At 43.6% G+C, this 20975-nt stretch overlaps 2 protein-coding genes across 2 annotated transcripts; both read left to right on the top strand.

The window, feature by feature from the left end:
* Nucleotides 1-4127: 4127 nt before the first annotated feature.
* LOC129333991 (mas-related G-protein coupled receptor member H-like) lies at nucleotides 4128-5045 on the top strand. The gene has a single exon (XM_054985914.1). It carries the CDS (start codon nucleotides 4128-4130, stop codon nucleotides 5043-5045), a length of 918 nt encoding a protein of 305 aa, XP_054841889.1.
* A 10556-nt stretch (nucleotides 5046-15601) lies between these two features.
* On the top strand, nucleotides 15602-16567 carry LOC129333990 (mas-related G-protein coupled receptor member H-like). The gene has a single exon (XM_054985913.1). The coding sequence runs from the start codon at nucleotides 15602-15604 to the stop codon at nucleotides 16565-16567; it is 966 nt and encodes a 321-aa protein (XP_054841888.1).
* The last annotated feature ends 4408 nt before the right edge of the window (nucleotides 16568-20975 follow it).

Below are 20975 nucleotides of genomic sequence, written 5' to 3'. Positions count from 1 at the left end.
CTTTAGAGGTTGGGATTGGATCTGTAGTCTGGCCTTCAGGGCTACATCTGATTTTCACTTCTGTGACATGATACAATCTAGTCACTAGCCACATCAAGCTCCTGCTGTTCATAGTTTCCTTAAGCTTCTGCCATAGAGCCAAACTATAAGTGATGCCTGACACAGGTTGGACACTTGCCAGCTTCCCTCAAGTTTTGATGGGAAATGTAGGCAGCTTGGTGGAATGTTGGACAAGTGACAGTTGAAAAGTCCATTGGACAGCAGTCAGAGAGCCAAGCTGCAAGACCAGGATGCCTCCATTTCCCATAAAAACTTGAGGGAAGCTGACAAGTGTCCAACCTGTGTCAGGCATCACTTGTAGCTTGGTTCATAGTCTAGTTCTAGATATACTATTGAATGCAGAGCATAAGTCCATGAAGGTTACATATAAATGATTATTCACTGCAGTGGTATACTTGTCAATCAAATGGGCCAGAACCAGGCAGTGATTGACTGTGGAGCATCCTTCACGGAACCCACCTTCTTCTTCACTCAAAATTTCTGACTCCTCCATCCATTCTTTCAATCTTATGTTTTAATAAGCTTCATATAGTTTCCCAATCACTGGCTTATTCCGCACACGTTGGATAATGCACTTTCAATGCACTTTAGCTATCGTTTGGAAGTGGATTTTTTGTTTCACACTTGAAAAATCCAATTCCAAATGATCTCTAAAGAAGATTGGAAGTGCATTATCCAACGTGTGGGGAATCAGCTGCTGAGGGTGATTGGGTGATAGTTCCTGCCTTTCCCCTTTATTCTTAAAAATCGGTCCCACCAGAGCTTTCTTCCAGATGGGTGTAATGCACCCTGAATAATTTATCACAGATAAGAAGGGGGTCAAAACTTCTACCCATTACTTTGGGTGTGATTGTGATAAATCTATCGGTACTCCGTCCATCCTGGTGCTTTTCCCGATCTCCTGTTCATTAATAGGTGTTCAATGGTATCAACTGACACTGGTGGCCAAGAATCCAGTTTCCCAATCTCAACTAAATTTTCCTCTCCTCTATTGCAGGTTGTATCCCCTTCATATAGACGACTAAAGAAAGTAAACCATACATCCGAGGAGATGCAAAAGGGAATAAATGGAATATTCTTAGCACTGTTGTTCACAATGCGCCAAGCTGCCTATTGGTTCCATCATGAGACAATGCCACAGCAGATTGTTAATCAGCTTTTTAACTGACCATGAAGGTGGTAGGTCAGTTTTAAAAGCATGAATCAAAACTTTAAAACCATGGCTTAAAACTTTTAAAAGCTTAAAAAGGAAAAGTTAAACTCTTAGCTTAGAAGAGAGGAGTACAAGAAGTCTTTCTCATGCAAAACCATCTCAGGCTTGAAGCCAGTTCTCAGGCAAGAGATGGTGTTTGGATTGGCATCCACCCTGCTCAAGCCCACCTGAAAAAAAAATAATTTAAGGAGCCAAAGCATCAAATGCCAGCAAATGCCAGCAGCTCCCTTCTCAACAATGTGGCCACAAGCCAGCAAGTCTGGCAATTTAAAAGCTAAAACTGAAATAAGAAAAGTTAAAACACTCAGAACAGGGGAGAACAGGGCTGTGTAACTACATAGCTACTTTAAAATAACAGAAGCACTGAACAAAGACAGAAAGATTAAGCAGAGGGTAAGGGAGAAGGAAAGGAGGGAAGAAGAAACTAAAAACAAACGTTTAAAAACCTCTAAAGTTAAAATTTGCAGTCTCTAAGCAGAGCACAAAATACAAGCCTCTCACATTATCAGACCGGAAACCAGACATCAAATGCCATCAAATGATTCCTCCTCTGGGGGAGCAATAGGCAGCCCTCAGCCAAAGCAACTAATGTCTGCTGGTCATGAGGGCCGGATTCTCCACAGCGGGGACTCAGAGGAGGTGGCATCATTCTTCCCTCCTTCGTTATATTCTCACAACATTCCTGTGAGATACATCTGTCCAAGAGTATGGGACTGGCCCAAGGTCAGTCAGCAACCTTCCATAACAGAGTGGAGAATTCAAATCTGGATCTCTTTGGATTTTGAAAAGTAGTATTTTTATGGCTTTTATGGTTTTTCTGATGAAGAGAGCTGTGGTTCTCGAAAGTTTATGCTACAATAAAGTTGGTTAGTCTCCTGGACTCGTTTCTATTTTGCTCCTGGACTCGTTTCTATTTTGCTAGTACAGACTAACACGGCTAACTCCTCTGGATCTGTGGGTTTTCTAGGTTCTGTCTATAGTTTGCCAGGAATGATTCTTAGGGTGAGGGCTATAATCCCAGAGAATCCCATACCAATGGGATGTGGTGAGTTAATTCTGGAAAAGGCAAAAACAGTCGCTGTTTTGTTACTTGATCATCTACTTGGAATCCTACTATATAAAAGGCTAAGCATATTCAAGACAACTCACTTCATACCTTGGTGCACCACCAGAGGGCGCTGCTGTGGAGGGAAGACCAGATGAGGCAGCCAGACCTTCAGAGAGCATGTCATGGCAGGAAGGCCAGGTTGGGATCAGGAGCGGAGCAGGGGGATGCCTGTCCCCCACCTTCACACAGCTAGGATCAGGAGCAGAGCAGATGGTTATGTTATTAGATTGATATATATAGAATAATAAATAGAATATTGATAGAAAATAACTAATCACAAGGGTTAACTATAAGGATTGATTAATTAATAATATTTTCTTTTTGATTTTGTACAATGTACCAAACTGAATATGGTAATATGAAGGTATATATGAGTCAAATTGATTGATATCATATATAAAATAGTAATGTAAACTAATATAACTAAAACAGAAAGAAGAAGATAGAATGAATAATATATAGAGTATAAGTTAAGTTGGTTGATATATATGATTGTATGGCTTATATAGTTTATATAGTTTATGTTATCCAGAAATATTTGAAAATGGAATCATGGGATAAATTGTTTATCTATTATGGGTACAGAGTATTAAAAATAGTCAAAGAAGTATTGCTTAGAATAAAAGGAGAATATATATTTGATTAGATAGAGGAATATATAAAGAGTAAGGGAAAAGGGACAAAGGGTTGGAAAACTGTTGGAAGTCAATAAAAAGGGGGGGAAAGGGAGGGGGTTAGAAATTGGTAAATGGGAGAATTGATTGTAATGTGAAAATAATTGACACTAACCCAATAAAAAATTTTCAAAAAAAAAAAAGGAGCAGAGCAGATGGTAATGCCTGCCCCCTGCCTTCACCCAGCTGGGATCAGGAGCAAAGTAGGTGGCAATGTCTGCCCACCCTTTACCCACCGGCGATCAGGCACAGAGTAGGGGGCAATACCTGCCTTCTGCCCTCACTTTGTTGGGATCAGGAGTGGAGCATGAGGCAATGCCCACCCCCCTTCACCCAGCCTAAATCAGGTGCAGAGCTGGAGGCAATATCCACCCACCCCTGTTCAACCTGCAGAAACAGGAGTGGAGCAGGTGATAATGTCTGCTCCTCCTTCACCCAGCCAGGATCAGGCGCAGAACAGGTGGGAATTCCCACCCCACTGCCTTCACCCAGCCGGCATCAGGTGCAGAGTAGGTGGCAATGCCCATCCCCCTTCACCCAGCTGGGATTAGGAGGGGAGTTGGTGGCAATACTCCCTGCCCCACATTCACTCAGCTAGGATCAGGAGCAGAACAGGTGGCAATGCTTCCCCCCCCCCTTACCCAGAGAGGATCAGGTGCAGAGCAGGGGACAATACCCACCCTCTGCATTCACTCAGCTGGAATCGGGAGTGAAGCATGAGGCAATGCCCTCCTCCCTTCACCCGGCCCGGATCAGCTGCAGAGCAGGATGCAATGCCCACCCCACATTCAACCTGCTGGAATCAGGATGGAGTGGATCAGATGGCAATGCCCACCCTCATTGACCTGGCCGGGATCAGGTGCAGAGGAGGTAGCCATGCTCACCCTCCCTGCCTTCATCTGGCTGGGATTAATGACTGAGGAGGAGGGAATGCCTGCCTACCCACCCTCCCCTTTCTAGAACCCATTGTATTTTTTCCCACAATGGGCTTTGTTGCTAGTCAGTCAATACCTCTCTTGTCTCTTTTTCATTCCAGGACTGTTTGTATAACAAAAAGGAGAGAATGCATGCAATGATCAATATCAGCAATACATCCATCCTTCCTGAAGAAGATAAAAAAACAGAGCAGTCCATTTATGACTCGCGTATTTTCTGCATCTTCCTGTTATGTATGTGCATTATTGGTCTTTTGGGGAATGGAATGGTCATCCACCTTCTTGGTTTCCGCATTAAAAGGAGCCCCTTCACTACGTACATCCTGAACTTGGCTGTCGCTGACTTTGGGGTCCTTCTCTTTGTAAGTGCACGTTGGATTTTAATACTATCTCACAGAGACTTTTCACTGCTGTTTCCAGTACCTACAATATATGCCTCATTCATGTATGTTACTAGCCAGTTTCTATTGACAGCCATCAGCGTTGACAAGTGTGTGTCCGTCCTCTTCCCAATTTGGTATCGATGCCACCGACCGATGCACTGGTCCACCACTGTGTGTGCCTTAATATGGGTTCTCATCTCTTTGCCTACAGCAAGTTCTACAGTTCTCTGGAGTTTAGACTTAATTGAACGGCGATATTTTTTCTATCCATATATTGTGAGTTCATTTCTTTGTCTCCCTCTTGTCACTGTCTCCACGGTGATTCTGTTGTTCAAAGTGTCTTGTAAATTTCAACAGCCTCAGAGGAGAAGGCTTTTAACTATCATCTTACTTACTCTCCTTTTCTTCCTAATCTTTGGTTATCCATTGGGTATTATTTACACATACGGTTTCTTGAATGATTTTAAAGATAACTTTCTATACTATGTAGAATTTTATGGCTACTTATGTGCCTGTCTGAACAGCTTTGTCAACCCAGTGATCTATTACATGGTTGGGAGAAAGAAGAAGGCTCAAAGAAGGGAGACCCTAAAGGTCATACTCCAAAGGGTGTTCAAGGAGGAAGAAGAAGCTGGAGAGGAAGGAGGCACAACTGCTCAGACAGAGCCGTGACACTTTCATAATAACCAAATGCGTCTTGTTTTGCCCGTTTAAATTGTGCAGATTTCCATATAATACTTTATTTTAAAATACTGGTAAAATTATTTTTGATTGCTGTTCAGTTACTATGCCTGAGCTACAAAAAGCCTCCTCATTGCTTTGGAAGAAGGATAGTATCATGCAGCAGTCAATGAGGGCAGAATGTTACCCCAAGATTTTCTTCCTGACAGAAGCCATGAACCCCCGCAGTCCCTTAATTCACAGGTCCTTATCCAGTTAAGGATCAAGTAGAAGATGCTGTGAAAGATCAATTTTCAGTTCTTCTGATGAAGAAATCTCGAAACAGGATACAATTCCAATTCTGCATTGCTATTGTTTTTCTCAGTTGTGTGCTCTGTTGTACTATGGATTGTAATGAATGCAGGGCCTTTTTTCAGTGGGAATGTGGTGGAACGGAGTTCCGGCAACTCTTGAAAATGGTCACATGGCCGGTGGCCCCACCCCCTGATCGCTAGACAGAGAGGAGTTTAGATTGCCCTCCACACCACTGGTGCAGAGGGCAATCTAAACTCCCCTCTGTCTGGAGTTCAGGGGGCGGGGCCACCGGCCATGTGACCATTTTCGCAGAGGGTGATTTAAACTTTAAAAAACTCCCCCCTTGTTCCAGCTGACCCAAAGTGACGTCATTGTGCAGTCCTGAGTTCCACCACTGAGTACCACCACCTCTTTTCCCAGAAAAAAAGCCCTGAATGAATGTCTATACAACATATGTCACAATGTAAATATTCTCGTATCTAATTACATCTCATCTACAACTTGCATATTTTGGTCTTTGATATGTGTGGCTTTTTTTCATTTTCATTGTTTAGTATGGTGCATACAGTATGATTCTTTTTAGCATCTGGCTCCATCTGAGTAAAATTGCCTCCCTCTGAGTAAACTTCTGGAATTTTTCAGAACTTCCTTTCCACTTTCCTCTCGTACAATTTCTCTGATCAGAATGGTATTGATTAGAAACTGACCAAAAAGAGAGAATAAAACCAATTGTTGCATTTCAGGGCAAAATTGGGTAAAGAGGAAGTAAGAGCACTTCTCTTACCAACCGTAGTGGTGTGCGAAAACTGCTGGCTGAGAGCCAAGCTACAAGTGACGATTTACACTTGCCTGGCAAGTGAACAGACTCACATGTATTCCTCCCTGTTCACTTGCGCTCCATTTGATCAAGTGGAACAGTGAATGGCAAGTGAACAGGGAGGAATACACGTGAGTCTGTTCACTTGCCAGGCAAGTGTCATTCGTCACTTGTAGCTTGGCTCTCAGAGTATCCAAACCATTTTCTTCTCCCTGCTCAATATCTGGTATTTGGAGGTATACTGCTTCTGAAACTGGAAAGAGGAAAAACAGGAAGAATGTTAAAAAGTTGCTTGTGGGAGAAGACGTGCAGGCCACAACATCCTCTGCAAAATTTTGTGCAGCTGTTTGTAAAGCTTGACAGAATATTTTGGTTAACATTTGAATAGTAGCAATTTTAATAGTAAGCCATTGCCGATGGAAGATACAAACTAGATGGCATAATTGTATAGGATAATGCTGCTATTGTACCTACTTATTTGGAATCATTTATATGTATATAACTTTTTAAATTGTTTAATGTATATTGGAATCACAAAGAGGAAATTAACAAACCTTCTGAGCAGCCATCTCCTGGGCTCAGTAGAGAGGGGAAATTGACAAAGTCTCCAATCTTTTTTAAAACTCAGCTTCCCGGCTAACATTGCAACTCCCTTCACGTCCATGTCCTCACATAATTTGTCTTTTGTAGTTTAGCTCTCTGTCTTGGAACTGCTTCTTCAGCAACCCAACCTTTTGCCAAACTCCCTGCAGTATTTCACTGCCCTCTGCCTGCTGTGGGAGATGTGCTGCACTGAGCCACTCATCATCCACCTCTTTTGCCGACATCTGCCATCTCCCTGCATCTCCTCCTGCATCCTATCCCCACCAACAAGTTAATCTCTTGGACCAACCCTGGATAAGTCACCATACAAAGTCCTTTTGGAGGTCACCATACTAAAGAGGTCAGCAACCACTGGCCTAGACCTTATGGGCAAATCAGCCTCACACTCAGTGAGTTGGATCTTCCCAAACACGAGTGAAGGACATCGGTGCAAAGTAGTATTCTGCACCTCCCTTAACCTCCTGTTACAGTTTGTTTGTCCCAGGAACCCGCTGCTGGAGAACAAAGTGCCATGTGGCATTGGGTGCTGCAATAAAAGAAAGAGAATCCAGTTAAAATGCTCCCTTCTCCTTGTGCAAAAAACACAGTGCTAGGAATGCCACCCTCCAAGTGGGGCTGGGAGTTCTGCTGGCCATTACAAGTGATCTCCAGACTATAGAGATAATGGCTTAATTCAGCAGGGCACCAGGGAACTTACTGCTGCAATGGGACTCCTTTTTTTAAAGGCACGTTCCAGTTTCAATTCCTATTAACTTGGTTGCTCCTTACGTCAGAGAATCAGTGAACACAAATCGGACATAAGAAATTACTGTACCCATAAATCAGTGGGTGAACATTTTAATCTTTCTGGGCATACTATTGCACATCTGATGTCAGTGTTTTACAAGGAAACTTCAAAGGACATAGACGCCAAGAAAGTGCTGGATTAGAACTCATCAAGAATTTAAATATTTTCTGTCATCCTGGCTTAAAACAAGATTTGAGTTACCTTGCTCATTATCTGGAGATAATGGCAGCTTCAGATGGTAAAGAATAAGGTATAGTATTGGTTAAAAATAAAATCCCTCCCCCAGTCTTCCCTCCCCTGCACCACCTACAAATCTGCAGGAGTTTCCAAGGATGAAGTTGACAACCCTTCACAACACTAAGGTTTAATGTTGTGTGCAGTTAAGATGCCTCTAGGAATGCTGCGGGACGACAAGGAAGATGCATGAGCTCTTTCTATTTAAATATTGTACGTGTTTAGTTGCCCTGACCTGGATAGCCCAGGTGAGCTTGCTCTCTTGAGATCTCAGAAGCTAAGTAGGGTCTGTATTGGTTAGTAATTGGATGGGAGACCTCCAACGAAGATTAGGGCTGCAGAGGCAGGCAATGCCAAACCACCTCTCTTAGTCTCTTGCCATGAAAACTCCACTAGGGGTCGCCATAAGCCAGCTATGACTGGAGGGCACTCTCCACCACCACCACTTCTTTAGTTAGAAAATGTATATGCTGCCTCCCCAAAGGCATACTTGAGGTGGCTTACAATGCAAAAAACAATACAATAGTAATAAAACAACCAGGATTAAAAACAGGCCATAAAACAGCATTAAGCAGCCTAAAGTGATAGTTTTAAATCAGTACCGAGGCTGATTTTAAAAATAGCCTAAAACAAGCATAAAAACAGGAGAGGGGTGGGAACATTAAAATGAAAACCCTGAGTAAACAGAAATGGTTTGGTGTGGTGCATTACAAGCAGTAAAATATCTGCCAGGTGAGGTTAAGGGAAGAGGCATTCCAGTTATAAAACTATCTGGCGCAATGTTGATTTTTCAGGATGGATAATAATAATAAAAACTGTGCTTATATACCGCTCTTCTAGACAGATTAGTGCCTCACCCAGAATGGTGAACAAGTTAGTGTTATTATTATCCCCACAATACAGCTGGGGAGCTGGGGCTGAGAGGAGTGGCTTGCCCAAGGCCACCTACTGAGCACATGGGAGTAGGAGATTTGAACAGGTAGGGTGCTGATTCACAGCCAAACCACTTAATCACTGATCTGAGAACAAGAGATTTTTTTTGCCAGTCCCTTTGATTGAGACTGATAAGGAAATAGCTTAGAGAAATATGATATTTTTGCGTGCACACTTATTTCGGAATGAGTTAACACATTCTTCCTGATATTAATATCACATGAGAAGAACAGGGGTGAAGTCAGAGTAGAAAGATAGCCACACCCTCGCAATAATCATTTTCTGCAGAAGACATCGGGGCTTCCTGGGAAACCAGGAGCACACCTATCTTGCTGCTTGCTCATTTCCCATCTCTGTCTCTGTCCTCTGGAGTCAAAAAGTGCATTTGCTGTTTTGAAGTCATCTTGAACAGACGATACTGGAGCCGTTCCGAAAGAGGTAAGTTTTAGATATTTGAGTTTTAAAAAATACATATACCGGATTACATATGCATGTGAATGACACCTGAAACTGCCTTATACTGAATCAGATGAGTCCATCAAGTTCACTACTCTCTTCTCAGACTGTTAAAAAGGTTTGTATTTAATTGGCAAGTGTTGTTGAAGTTCATGTCATAAATTGCAGTGTGTCATTCGAGTGTGTGCTCTGCCTTTTGCTAACAGAAATCAAGGTTTGAAGGCGGGCAGTATTGCCGTGGTTTTACTGGGGCTTTTCTCAGATTTATAGAAAGATCTTGTCTGTCCGTGGGCCCCAGTTTCTGGATTTAAGTATCCACAAATGGATCCACATTGAGAATTAGATATATTGGAAGGATTGTCATCCACTGCAATGGTCCCTGTAGGTATTATCTTGCTTTTAGTGCGTTGAGTTCTACCCTTGTAATCGGCATAATTTATATTATACCGAGTATTTGGATAGTTTGTTGTTCACATTGTCTTTTTCAGATATCCTTGCTAATCTCACTGTTCATCGATCATTTTATGCTGTCTGATTGCACTGTTTTATATCATGTACTCTGCCTTGAGTCTCAGAGGGAATGGTGGTACATAACCAGGATCCTCCACCTCTAGATTCTGATTGCCACTTGCTCATTTGTTTATGAGATTTTTCAGTCTCTGGGTTCACTCTGTGTGTATCCATGCGCAAACTATGCATCCAGACATAGGCTTAAATAGAATTCCAGTTTATTGAGTTAAAGAGTGTTTGCAAAGCATGAAACACTCAAAACACAGGCTACAGATTTAAAAGAAATAAACCTGTACTGTTACTAGCAAAATGCTGCCTATCTAAAACTTTTAGAGCTTACTAACTAAGCCTCTCTGGTTAGCATTCTTGGTAGCTGGTCTCACCCATTTGTTAGCCTGTGTGCCCTCTCTCGTGCCAGGCTGCACAGAACATGCTGCTGCACGGAGTTCCCAGCTTCTCTCTTACATGATGATATAGTAGAAGTAGAATTAATAAGAATAGGGGACGAGGAGATAGGAGAGGCCATCTTTTCAGGCCTCAAAACATCACATTACCAGTCAAGAGCCAACCAGGGCAAAGCTGTTAATGGGTGTTCCAGCTGAATGGGAAACTGAGAAGTGCAAATAGTGGCTCTGTGAGATAGTCTCTCAAGGCCAAATCTCTAGGGAACAGAGACTGCTCTTCAGATGTCTTCAATTATTTTAGCCATACCATTCATAACTAGGCCAGAATCCCACCAGCTCCTGAACCGAGATTCAGCCATCTTACTAGGACTTAGGCCTTAAATTCAGAATTTCTTACAGGCAGAATACAGATAGAGTAAATAAATACATAGCAGTGCCTAGGATTAGCAGGTCTGCTTACCCTCCCGGCAGCGAGGTGGCGGGGGAACCGGGTGTTTTGTGTGTGTGCACTCCTGCGCCCATGTGATGATGTCACTTCTGGGAAGTGACATCATCACACAGGTGTGGGAGCACGTGCATGCTTCTCAGCAGGCCGGTTTTGGCCAGCTGCAAAGTGTGGGAGCACTCTTGGGGTGATGTGATGACATCACTGCTGGGAAGTGACGTTGTTGTCCCGCCCCGGGAGCATGCCCGAGATGCCCATTCCCACGCCTTTCTACATCGCTGGCCAGGTGAGTGGTGGGAGGGCACAGGATGAGAGCTGAGGACCCCCTGTTCCCACCGGGGGACTAGCTATCCTAGCAGTGCCAGGTATCCCCCCTCACTGCTAGCTTGGCAGTGACATCAGCCTATGAGACACAATAAGAATGCATCATGATTTCCTAATGGAGCCTGAACTATTGTTAACAGACATAGGAATCCTAAAATCTGTTGCCCAGAAAGCACAGTCATTTCTCTGAACTCTGATTAACAGGGGAAAATAAAAAGCAAGATCTTAAAAAGTGCTACAAATTATATGTCATTCAGATGGTGTAGCGCACAGAGTGTTGTTGACTGGTATCAAGGAGGCCTGGGTTCGAGTTCTCATGCAGAACTGAAGTTCCCAAGGTGACCTTGGGCCTGAGTCCCTAACTACGGGCCAAGCTACACATGATGAACGACACTTGAACAGCAAGTGTATTTCTCCCTGTTCACTTGCCCTCCACTCAATCCACTTGCCATTCAAGTGTCATTCGTCATGTGTAGCTTGGCCCTACATGTCACAGTTTCCCAAAACATGTTCTCAGGTCTGATGGAGAGATGGATTCTCACTTGGATTGAGAAACAGGCATGCAAAGGCTAAGAGCCAAGCTACAAGTGACGAATGGCACTTGCCTGGCAAGTGAACAGACTCACGTGTATTCTTCCCTGTTCACTTGCACTCCACTTGCACTCCACTCGATCAAGTGGAGCTCAAGTGAATGGCAAGTGAACAGGGAGGAATACATGTGAGCCTTAGGCTTGCCACACTCTCCTGCAACAACATTGTCTGTTAAACATTCAAGCTAAGGAAAATTTGCCTAGAAAAAAAAAGTAAGGTTGAAACCCAGTTTCTTGATTGGTTCTGCTGCTAATAGGTAGAAGATAATCCCATACCCCTGTAGGGCCAAGCTACACATGACGAATGACACTTGAATACTGGACAGATGCTGGAAATGAAGCAATACCAATCAAGTCTGACCTGTTGGGGCTGTGATTCAGTGGTAGAGCTTTTGTTTTGCATGCTGAAGATACCAGGTTCGAGTCCCTGCCTCTCCAGTAAAAAGAAACAAGTGGTAAGTGGCATGAAAGACTTCTAGCAAAGATGCTGGAGTGATGCTGCTAGCCTAAGTAGACAATACAGAGCTTGATAGACCAATCGCACCGTTGTGTTCATGAGACTGATGGTCTAATTTGATATAAGCCCAGCTTCATGGGCTTCTAGCTAAACTTTAGAGCAGAGCCATGGCTCAGTAGCTGAGTTACAAGTGCAGAAAGTATCAGGTTGAGGGCTAAGCTACAAGTGACAAATGACACTTGAATGGCAAGTGTATTTCTCCCTGTTCACTTGCCCTCCACTCAATCCACTTGCCGTTCAAGTGTCATTCGTCATGTGTAGCTTGGCCCATAGATAATCATCTTCTGCAGAACATGTAAACTTGTCCCAGCTGGGAAGGTGCCTGGGCGGGTCAGGGCTCTGGACCACCCCCTGTCCTTGCCAAGTGTGAATGCACCCCCCCACACACACACAAGGGGAGTTTTAGCCTCCTTCCCCATGGGTCCTCCTGTCCCCTAGTCCACCAGTGCTTGCTGCCCTCTGGCTGCATCCCAGCAGAAGGACTCATTGTCCATAGCTGGGTTTGTTCCAGGAAGATCTGACCCCCCCACACTTTGGGGGGGGGATTCCTTGCCACTAGGCCATGAGAATCTGTGGTTTTGAAGCAAGTTTTTGCACTGTGGCAGTGCAATGAAGCAGTGAGTGCGTGGATTTTTGGGTGCAATTTGTGGCAATAGACGTGATGTGGGATTGCATGGTGAATTTTTGGTGGATTTGGAGTGGATTTGGGCCCCATGTAAAAATCAAGAGGATCCATGAGGATCTGTGCTTTTGAAGCATGTTTTTACTCCATGGTAGCCCCACGGATAGGTGAGTGCGTGATTGTTTTGGTGCTGTCTATAGACTAGGATATGATCTATATTATGAGGGCCTTTTTGTTTTCTTTCAATATAAAAATCATATGAATTCATGAGGATCCATTTAAAATCACCTGGATCTGACTTTTACCCACACACTTTGATCTGTTCCGAGAGACCGTCATTCCACAATGGGGGCCTTCATTCCAGGCCCAGTCATAGGGTTGCCAGCTCCAGGTTGGGAAATTCCTGGAGAATGTGGAGGTGGAGCTTGAAGAAGGCAGGGTTTGGGGAGAGGAGGAACCTCAGCAAGGTATAATGCCAAAGAGACCTCCCTCCAATGCGGCAGTTTTCTCCAGATGGACTCATCTCTGTGGCCTGGAGATCAGTTCAGGAGATCTCCAGCCACCATCTGGAGGCTGGCAACCCTAGGCCCAAAGCATAGCAGTGCATCTAAGCTTGTGCAGAAGTAACAGAGAACAGTGCCTCTGCAGAGCACTTCCATTCTCAGAGGAAGATCCTCTAACTCCATCTCACGTTTTCATTGCAACTTTTTGGTGCTGCAATGTATTTCAATGGAGCCAATGCAAGTCAATTGGCAATGGAACTTTCCTGGGGGCACGTGCTTTTGGGGGTGTATAACTCAGACAGCCAAAAGCCAATCTTTGCCAAACTTGGAGGGTGGCTGGAAGAGAGCCTGCTGAAGACTCCCTGCAAGGTTGGCATCTCTGACTGTGAAGGGGGCCATCCTCGGGCCCCTAGAAGAGACAGACAATGGAATAATGGACTGGTCTGTAAACTGGGACGGGTCCATGAAACTTTGTGGTTTGAGGTTCATGAAATGCAACAGACCATGACTAGAGATGGGTACGAACAGCAATATGCACAAAAAAAGCCATGAACAGCCCAATCTGCTGTTTGCGAACAAACTGTTTGTGAGGCCCCCTTCTAAACGAACAGGTGGTCGTCCCTTGGCAACTTAGGCAGGGATTGTCTGAACTCTGTCTGAACTCCTGATGTTGCCCTGAAAACCCCAATCTAAGCCCAATTTAGCTTGATAGGCAGGTCTTCCTTTCAAGTGTGGAGCTCCAAATTTGTTACAAGGGAAGCTCTGTTTTTGCAGACAGTGGAGAGGGAGAGACAGTTGCTGTTGGCATTTTGATAGAGTGAGTGCATTAGAGCTTGAATTTTCTTTATGTGTGGTGGGATAGGGATCTACCCCTTCAAGTTCCAGGGCTGCTGCCAGGCTCTGGGCCAAGCTATTATTTATTATTGGTACCTTTCCTGCTGCCTGCTCAGGTCAGGTTTCCGGGAGTGGTGCAGTAGGGATCTACCCCTTCAAGTTCCAGGGCTGCTGCCAGGCTCTAGTGCCAAGCTATTCTTTATTATTGGTACCTTTCCTGATGCCTGCTCAGGTCAGGTTTCTGGGAGTGGTGCAGTGATGGCTGGAGGAGAGCCTGCTGGCCCCCACGAACATCCAATCACAAACATGTTTATGAACAGATCCATGTTCGTGGTTGTTTGTGAGTCCCTGTTCATGGATGGCAATTGATAATGAACATCATGTTCAGTTTTTTTTTCTGTTCATACCCATCTCTTACTGTTATGTGCAAAATTTTGCACCTTTGTGGTTCGTTCTCCCTTTTCCGACCAACCACAATAAAAATTAAAATAAAATCCAGGTGTCCTTCTTGAATTGAAGCAAAACAGATGTTTTTTATTTACCCGGTGGATGAGCCCTTTTTCTGACACAGAAGTAGACGGTCTCCTTGTGTGTAAAAGCTCATCCCCTTACAATAGAAGCGTCGAGCAATTAATACTTTCAGATAATCATAACAATATTACAATTATTCTAATATTTGTTATCTTATTGGCTCGTAAAGTATCTAGGGTTAGTTCTGATTTGAAGATGCAATTCTGGGTTGGCTCTTCTACTTGGGGGAATTCCAAATCCTGCAACCCCCTTATCTTGCCCTCAATTTAGAAAGACACCTTCTAACCCCTCACCTACTTTCTTCTGGGCATAATACTTTCAATAGCGCCAATGCGTCTCAATCTGGCAACCTTGATACCCTCTGATAACTGAAGTCTGTTGGTAAGAAGGGATGTTTTTTCCATCTGTGCCCTTTCCCCCAGTTTCTTCTCAGCCTTAAGGAAGATACAGCCACAGGTGGCCAAAACCAGCTTGCTGCATCAAATCAGTTTTCTACAAAAGGCTCTCTGGTACTGGTTCCTATTGGAATCTTATAGAATAATATAACATATGCGTAATATTTTATAAGTGCAGCTCTACAAGCAGTATATTATTAGTTCCCAGTTCTTGCAGAGTTTCAGCATACTTCTCTTGATCTTCTTGTTTCAAGTGTCATATTCTTACATATTCTTACAAGTACTACATTGGCTCCTGAGCGTAGGAAAAAAGTGCAAGGCATATAAGTGATATATAAAAGTAATATATAAAATCATTTTCTTCAAATCTATATCCATCATTACCACGACCCAAATGGACCATCATTTTCCCCGGTCCATGCCCATGTCTAATGGAGACAAAATATGAGCTTATGTATGTAAATAAAGCTTTTTATGAAATTGTATGTCTACATATATCTGTGTAATAGCTTGATGAGTATAAAAGATGAATTTTTGACCACCTTTAAGAAAAAATTTCAAGGATAGTCATTTCAACTTAATACAATCATATTGATTTTTTTTGGAAATCATTCAATGCATGAGGTGAGCAAAATAAGGCAGAAACTGTGGTTGCATTTTTAACATCTACTTGGAATAAGACAATACCTCTCTTGTCTCTTTTCTCCTACCAGGCCTGTTTATATAACAAAAGGAGAGATTGCATGCAATGACCAATTTCAGCAAGACATCTTTACCTCCCAAAGAAGATGGACCACAGTATGATATATACAATAACACTTGGACATCAAATAATAATAGTTCCAGTGATAGATCACAGCTGTACTTCTATGCCCACCAAGTTATCTACATCTTCATGTTATGTATCTGCATTATTGGACTCGAGGGGAACAGAACCGTCATCTCCCTTCTTGGTTTCCACATTAAAAGGAGCTTTTTCACTACATATATCCTGAACTTGGCTGTCGCTGACTTTGGGGTCCTTGTCTTTGGAACTCTGTATTGTATTTTTGGACTGGCCCCACAGTGCTTTTCTGATCTCTTTTCAATAGTTAACATATCTGCTACCTTCTTTTGTGTTGCTAGTCAACTTCTACTGACAGCCATCAGCGTCGACAGGTGCGTGTGTGTCCTCTTCCCCATCTGGCATCGATGCCACCGGCCACCACACCTGTCCATCACTGTGTGTGCCCTAATGTGGGTTCTTGCCTGCTTTCCGTCAGGAAGTCATGTAATTCTCTACAATTTGAAGCACTTTAGAACTGGATTTGATTTTTTATTCTATCAGTTTATTGTGAATGCTGCTCTCTGCCTCCCTCTTATCACTGCCTCCTCTTTGATTCTATTGTTCAAAGTATTCGGTAAATCACAACAGCCTCAGAAGGGAAAAATTTTAACCATTGTCTTACTTGCTGTCCTTTTCTTCCTAATTTTTGTTTTCCCATTGGATGCTATTTACACAATCCATTACTTTTCCAATTTTAAATATTTCTATCTAATTCAATATGGCTACTTATGTGCCTTTCTAAACAGCTTTGTCAACCCAGTGATCTATTACATAGTTGGGAGAAAAAAGAGGGGTCAAAGATGGGAAAGCATTAAGGACACACTCAAAAGGGCTTTCAAGGAAGAGGAAGGACATGAAGAGGAACTGGGCACCACTGCTCAGATGTAGCTACAACACCTTCATAAGATAGCCAAATGCTTTGCCAATCTAGTTTATATTGTGCAGATTTCTGGATAATGTTTTATTTGAAAATACGGGTAAAGTCATTTTGGTTTGCACTTAGGCTACTATAGATTCCTGAGCTACAAAAAGACCCCTCATTGCTTTTGAAGAAGGATAATGTCATGCAATAGGTTATGAAGGCAGACTGTTAACCCAAGACCTTCTCCCTGCCCGGATCCACAATCCCCACAGCTCCTTATCCAGCCAGAGATACAGGGAGGACCAATCTTGTATCAAGCCAGTAAATAATGACCAGGATGATATGTTGGATATCTCCAGGGACATCAGTCTCCCATGAAAACAGTGTCATCCTACCCAGTCATGGACCCATGCTGTGATGCTTTGGGACCCCTCATACCCAGCCACGCTAAACATTATTTTAAGGACAATAAGTTGGCCTTCTGTTCTTCTGAACATTGGGGAGGGTCTGTGGCTTTGTGGCAGAGCATCTCCTTGGCATGCAGAAGGTTCCAGTTCAATCCCTAGCATGTCCACTTAAGGATCAGGTCATAGGCAATGTAAAAGATCTCGACCCTGGAGATCTTGATCCTGGAGATCATTACCACCATGCAGAAACATGACAACAACTGCCAGTATAAGTAGACATGACGGACTCGGATGGACCAATGGTCAGATTCAATATAAGGCAGCTTCGTGTGTGTGTTCATGAGTGCTGTTCAGTCCAGACTAGACATGGGTACGAACAGCATTACGAATGCAAAAAAAGCCCACAAACCGCCTGTTCGGCTGTTCGCGAACAAGCTGTCCACGAGGCCCCATTCTAAATGAACAGGTAGTCGTTGCAAGCTTTGTTCATTGCTATTTGTTGCTGTTCGTCAAGCCAGACAGTCTGGCACCTACAAACAATTCCCATGGCAACTCAGGCAGGGATTGTCTGAACTCCTGCTGTTGCCCTGGAAACCCCAATCTAAGCCCAATTTAGCTTGATAGGCAGGTCTTCCTTCCAAGTGTGGACTGGAACTCCACATTTGTTACAAGAGGAAAAGACCAGGGGGAGGGGGGCTCCCAGCTCTGGCTTTCAGGGAGAGGCAGCTGCTGTTAGAGAGACAGGGTGAGTGCATTGGAGCTTGACTTTTCTTTGTGTGTGTTGGGATAGGGATCTACCCCTTCAGGTTCCAGGGCTGCTGCCAGGCTCTGGGGCCAAGCTATTATTTATTATTGGTACCTTTCCTGCTGCCTGCTCAGGTAGGGTTTCTGGGAGTGGTGCGGTAGGGATCTACCCCTTCAGGTTTCAGGGCTGCTGCCAGGCTCTGGGGCCAAGCTATTCTTTATTATTGGTACCTTTCCTGCTGCCTGCTCAGGTAGGGTTTCTGGGAGTGGTGCGGTAGGGATCTACCCCTTCAGGTTTCAGGGCTGCTGCCAGGCTCTGGGGCCAAGCTATTCTTTATTATTGGTACCTTTCCTGCTGCCTGCTCAGGTAGGGTTTCTGGGAGTGGTGCGGTAGGGATCTACCCCTTCAGGTTTCAGGGCTGCTGCCAGGCTCTGGGGCTAAGCTATTCTTTATTATTGGTACCTTTCCTGCTGCCTGCTCACGTAGGGTTTCTGGGAGTGGTGCAGTAAGGATCTTGATGGCTGGAGGAGAGCCTGATGGCCCCCACGAACAACGAACAACAAAAATGTTTGTGAACAGGATCATGTTTGTCAATGTTCGTTGTTCATGGATGGCAATGAACAACGAACACCATGTTGTTTTTTTTCCTGTTTGTGCCCATGTCTAGTCCAGACCTGTCCAATAATCTAATCACATTCTTAATCAGCATGATATTTATTTATTTTTATTTATATCATGTATAGTCTGCCTTTCTCACTGAGACTCAAGGAGGATTATATAGAACAGTCAATATCAAGGACATTTCAATAAAGACTTCCATAGGATAAATATATGCAAGTTTACAAAGGCATAACATTAGCAAGAATCCAATATGGAGTTGAAGAAATGCTGAAACAGAACACAAGCAAATCTAGGCCTGACATTAGGCAACACAGAACTACCCAGTAGGGTCATTCTTAAAGCAACAGGTAGTACATAGGAGCATATACTTAAAGCAACAAATAGGATGCAAGGCAACATAGTGATGAATTTTATGGTCCCTAACTTGTTACAGAAGGATCTCTTTGAGATCATTGCCCTCCTATCTGTGTAAAAAGCCCTTTTGAATAATTCAGTTTTGCATTATTTGTGGAAGGCCAGGAAAGTGGGGGCTCTCCTGACCTCCTCAGGCAGGCTGTTCCATAGGACAGGGGCCACCACAGAGAATGTTCTACCTGATATTCTTTTTAGTAATCCAAGAACCCAAAGTACTGCTGTAACATTGTGGTTAAGTGGCTGGGCTACAAATCAGCACTCTGCTGGTTTGACTTCCACTTCTGCCATGAGCTCAGCAGGTGTCCTTGGGTAAGCCACTCAGACCCATCTGCCCATCTGTATTGTGGGGTTAATAATAATACTGTTCACTGCTCTGAGTGGGACACTAATCTGTCTGGATGAGCAGTATGTAAGTGCAGTTATTGTTATAAAGAGATGCTGTAGCATAGTGGTGAAGTGGTTGGGTTGGGAATCAGCATTCTGCTAGTTCAGCTTCCACATCTGCCATGAGTTCAGCAGGTGGCCTTTGCTGAGCTACTCCTCTCAGCTCCAGCTCCCCAGATGTATTGTGGGGATAATAACAACACTGACTTCGTTCACTTCTCTAAGTGTGGCACTAATCTGTCCAGAAGCGTGGTACATATGCACACTGTTGTTGTTGTAGATAGTATTATTATTAAAGTTTTTGTTCTCCTCAGTTGGCTGGAAAGACATCCAATCAGCTGCAGTAAATTAAGGAGTTCTCTGCTGTCCTAAGGACTATGTTTTGTGGGAGTGAGCCAGAATATTCAGCAGCAGTTCTGGTTATGGTCAGAGACTGGAGACCTCTCAATAGATACCAATTGGCCATTTCCACACACCTTGAATAATGCACTTTCAATGCACTTTCATAATCCTTTAGAAGTGGATTTTTTGTTCCACACATGGAAAATCAGTTTCAAATGTTCACTAAAGAGTATTGAAAGTGGATTATCCAATGTGTGTGGAAGCAACCCTTGTCTATTCTTCTGATGAAGAAATCTTGAAACAGAATGTAATTCCTGTTCTTGATTCCTGTTGGTTTCCTCTGCTGTGTGTTCTGTTGTACGATGGATTTGTAACAAATGTACATTCAACACATGCTACAACATGTCAATACTTTTGTGTCTAAATACAATCTGCACATTTTATCTTTGATAAGTGTGGTTTTTCCTCATTCAGTAAGGTATATATAGTATGATAGGAAGGTTTGGGCAAAAAAATCTGGACTTTTTCCAAATGTCCCTTCCTGCCCTTCATCCTTAAACTTTCTTTGATCAGAATGGAATTAATTAGAAACTGAGGGCCAAGCTACACATGACGAATGACACTTGAACGGCAAGTGTATTTCTCCCTGTTCACTTGCCCTCCACTCAATCCACTTGCCATTCAAGTGTCATTCGTCATGTGCAGCTTGGCCCTGACTCAAAAGAGGAAATGAACCAGACTGTGAGGTTTCAGAGAAAGTTGGGTAAAAAGGAAGTAAGAGCATTTCTCTTACCAAGCCTAGCAGTGTGAAAAAACTGCTGGCTCAGGGCATCCAGACCATTTTCTTTGCCCCTGCCTAATATCTGGTATTTGGAGGTATATTTCAACAGGAGGAAGAAGGGACAGAGCAAGTGTCCACCAGCTAGACTGCTGAGTTGCCATAAGGAGTGTGTGGGAAGTTTTCTGACAGGCCCAGCAGGGCAGCAACCCACCAGAATCCTCCTGATGAAGTCAATAACCAGTCAATCCCTGGAGGGAAATGAGGCTTCACACAAGGGGGCCAAGCTCTGTTGGGTACTAATAGCTAGAGATGGGCACGGACCAGGAAAAAAAAAAAAAGAACCATGTGGTTCGTCAAATTTCACGAACCACAAACTTTCACAAACCTGTCCCCGGTTCACAAATCTGTTTGTTCCGTTCGTGAAAATGTCACATCCAGGTCAGAAAATCATCACTTCTGGTCAGCAAAAGGTCACTTCCAGGCCAGCAGAAAGCCACTTCCGAGTTAGCAGGTCTGCAGGAAGTCCATCCCATGTTGCCTAGGAAACTGATTGATTGGCACAAGGCTGTCTGCAGCGATGAACCAAAATATTAACCAAATGAACCAGCCTAAAGTTTGTGGTGATTTGTCAGAAATAGGATCTGACTAACTGCTGGTTCACGAACCGGTCTGGTTTGTGCTTAATTTTGGTTCGTATTTCAGTTCATGCCCATCTCTACTAATAGCCATTAAGAAGACCT

This window comes from Eublepharis macularius, chromosome 7, assembly GCF_028583425.1.
Source record: "Eublepharis macularius isolate TG4126 chromosome 7, MPM_Emac_v1.0, whole genome shotgun sequence".
NCBI lineage: Eukaryota > Metazoa > Chordata > Lepidosauria > Squamata > Eublepharidae > Eublepharis > Eublepharis macularius.
Note: the sequence above shows the minus strand (reverse complement) of the source record. Positions and strands in the feature narration are given on the sequence as shown.

Bases quoted from the DNA above. Each gene is read 5' to 3' on its own strand.
- LOC129333990 (XM_054985913.1), top strand. From the start codon at position 15,602: ATGACCAATTTCAGCAAGACATCTTTACCTCCCAAAGAAGATGGACCA.
- LOC129333991 (XM_054985914.1), top strand. From the start codon at position 4,128: ATGATCAATATCAGCAATACATCCATCCTTCCTGAAGAAGATAAAAAA.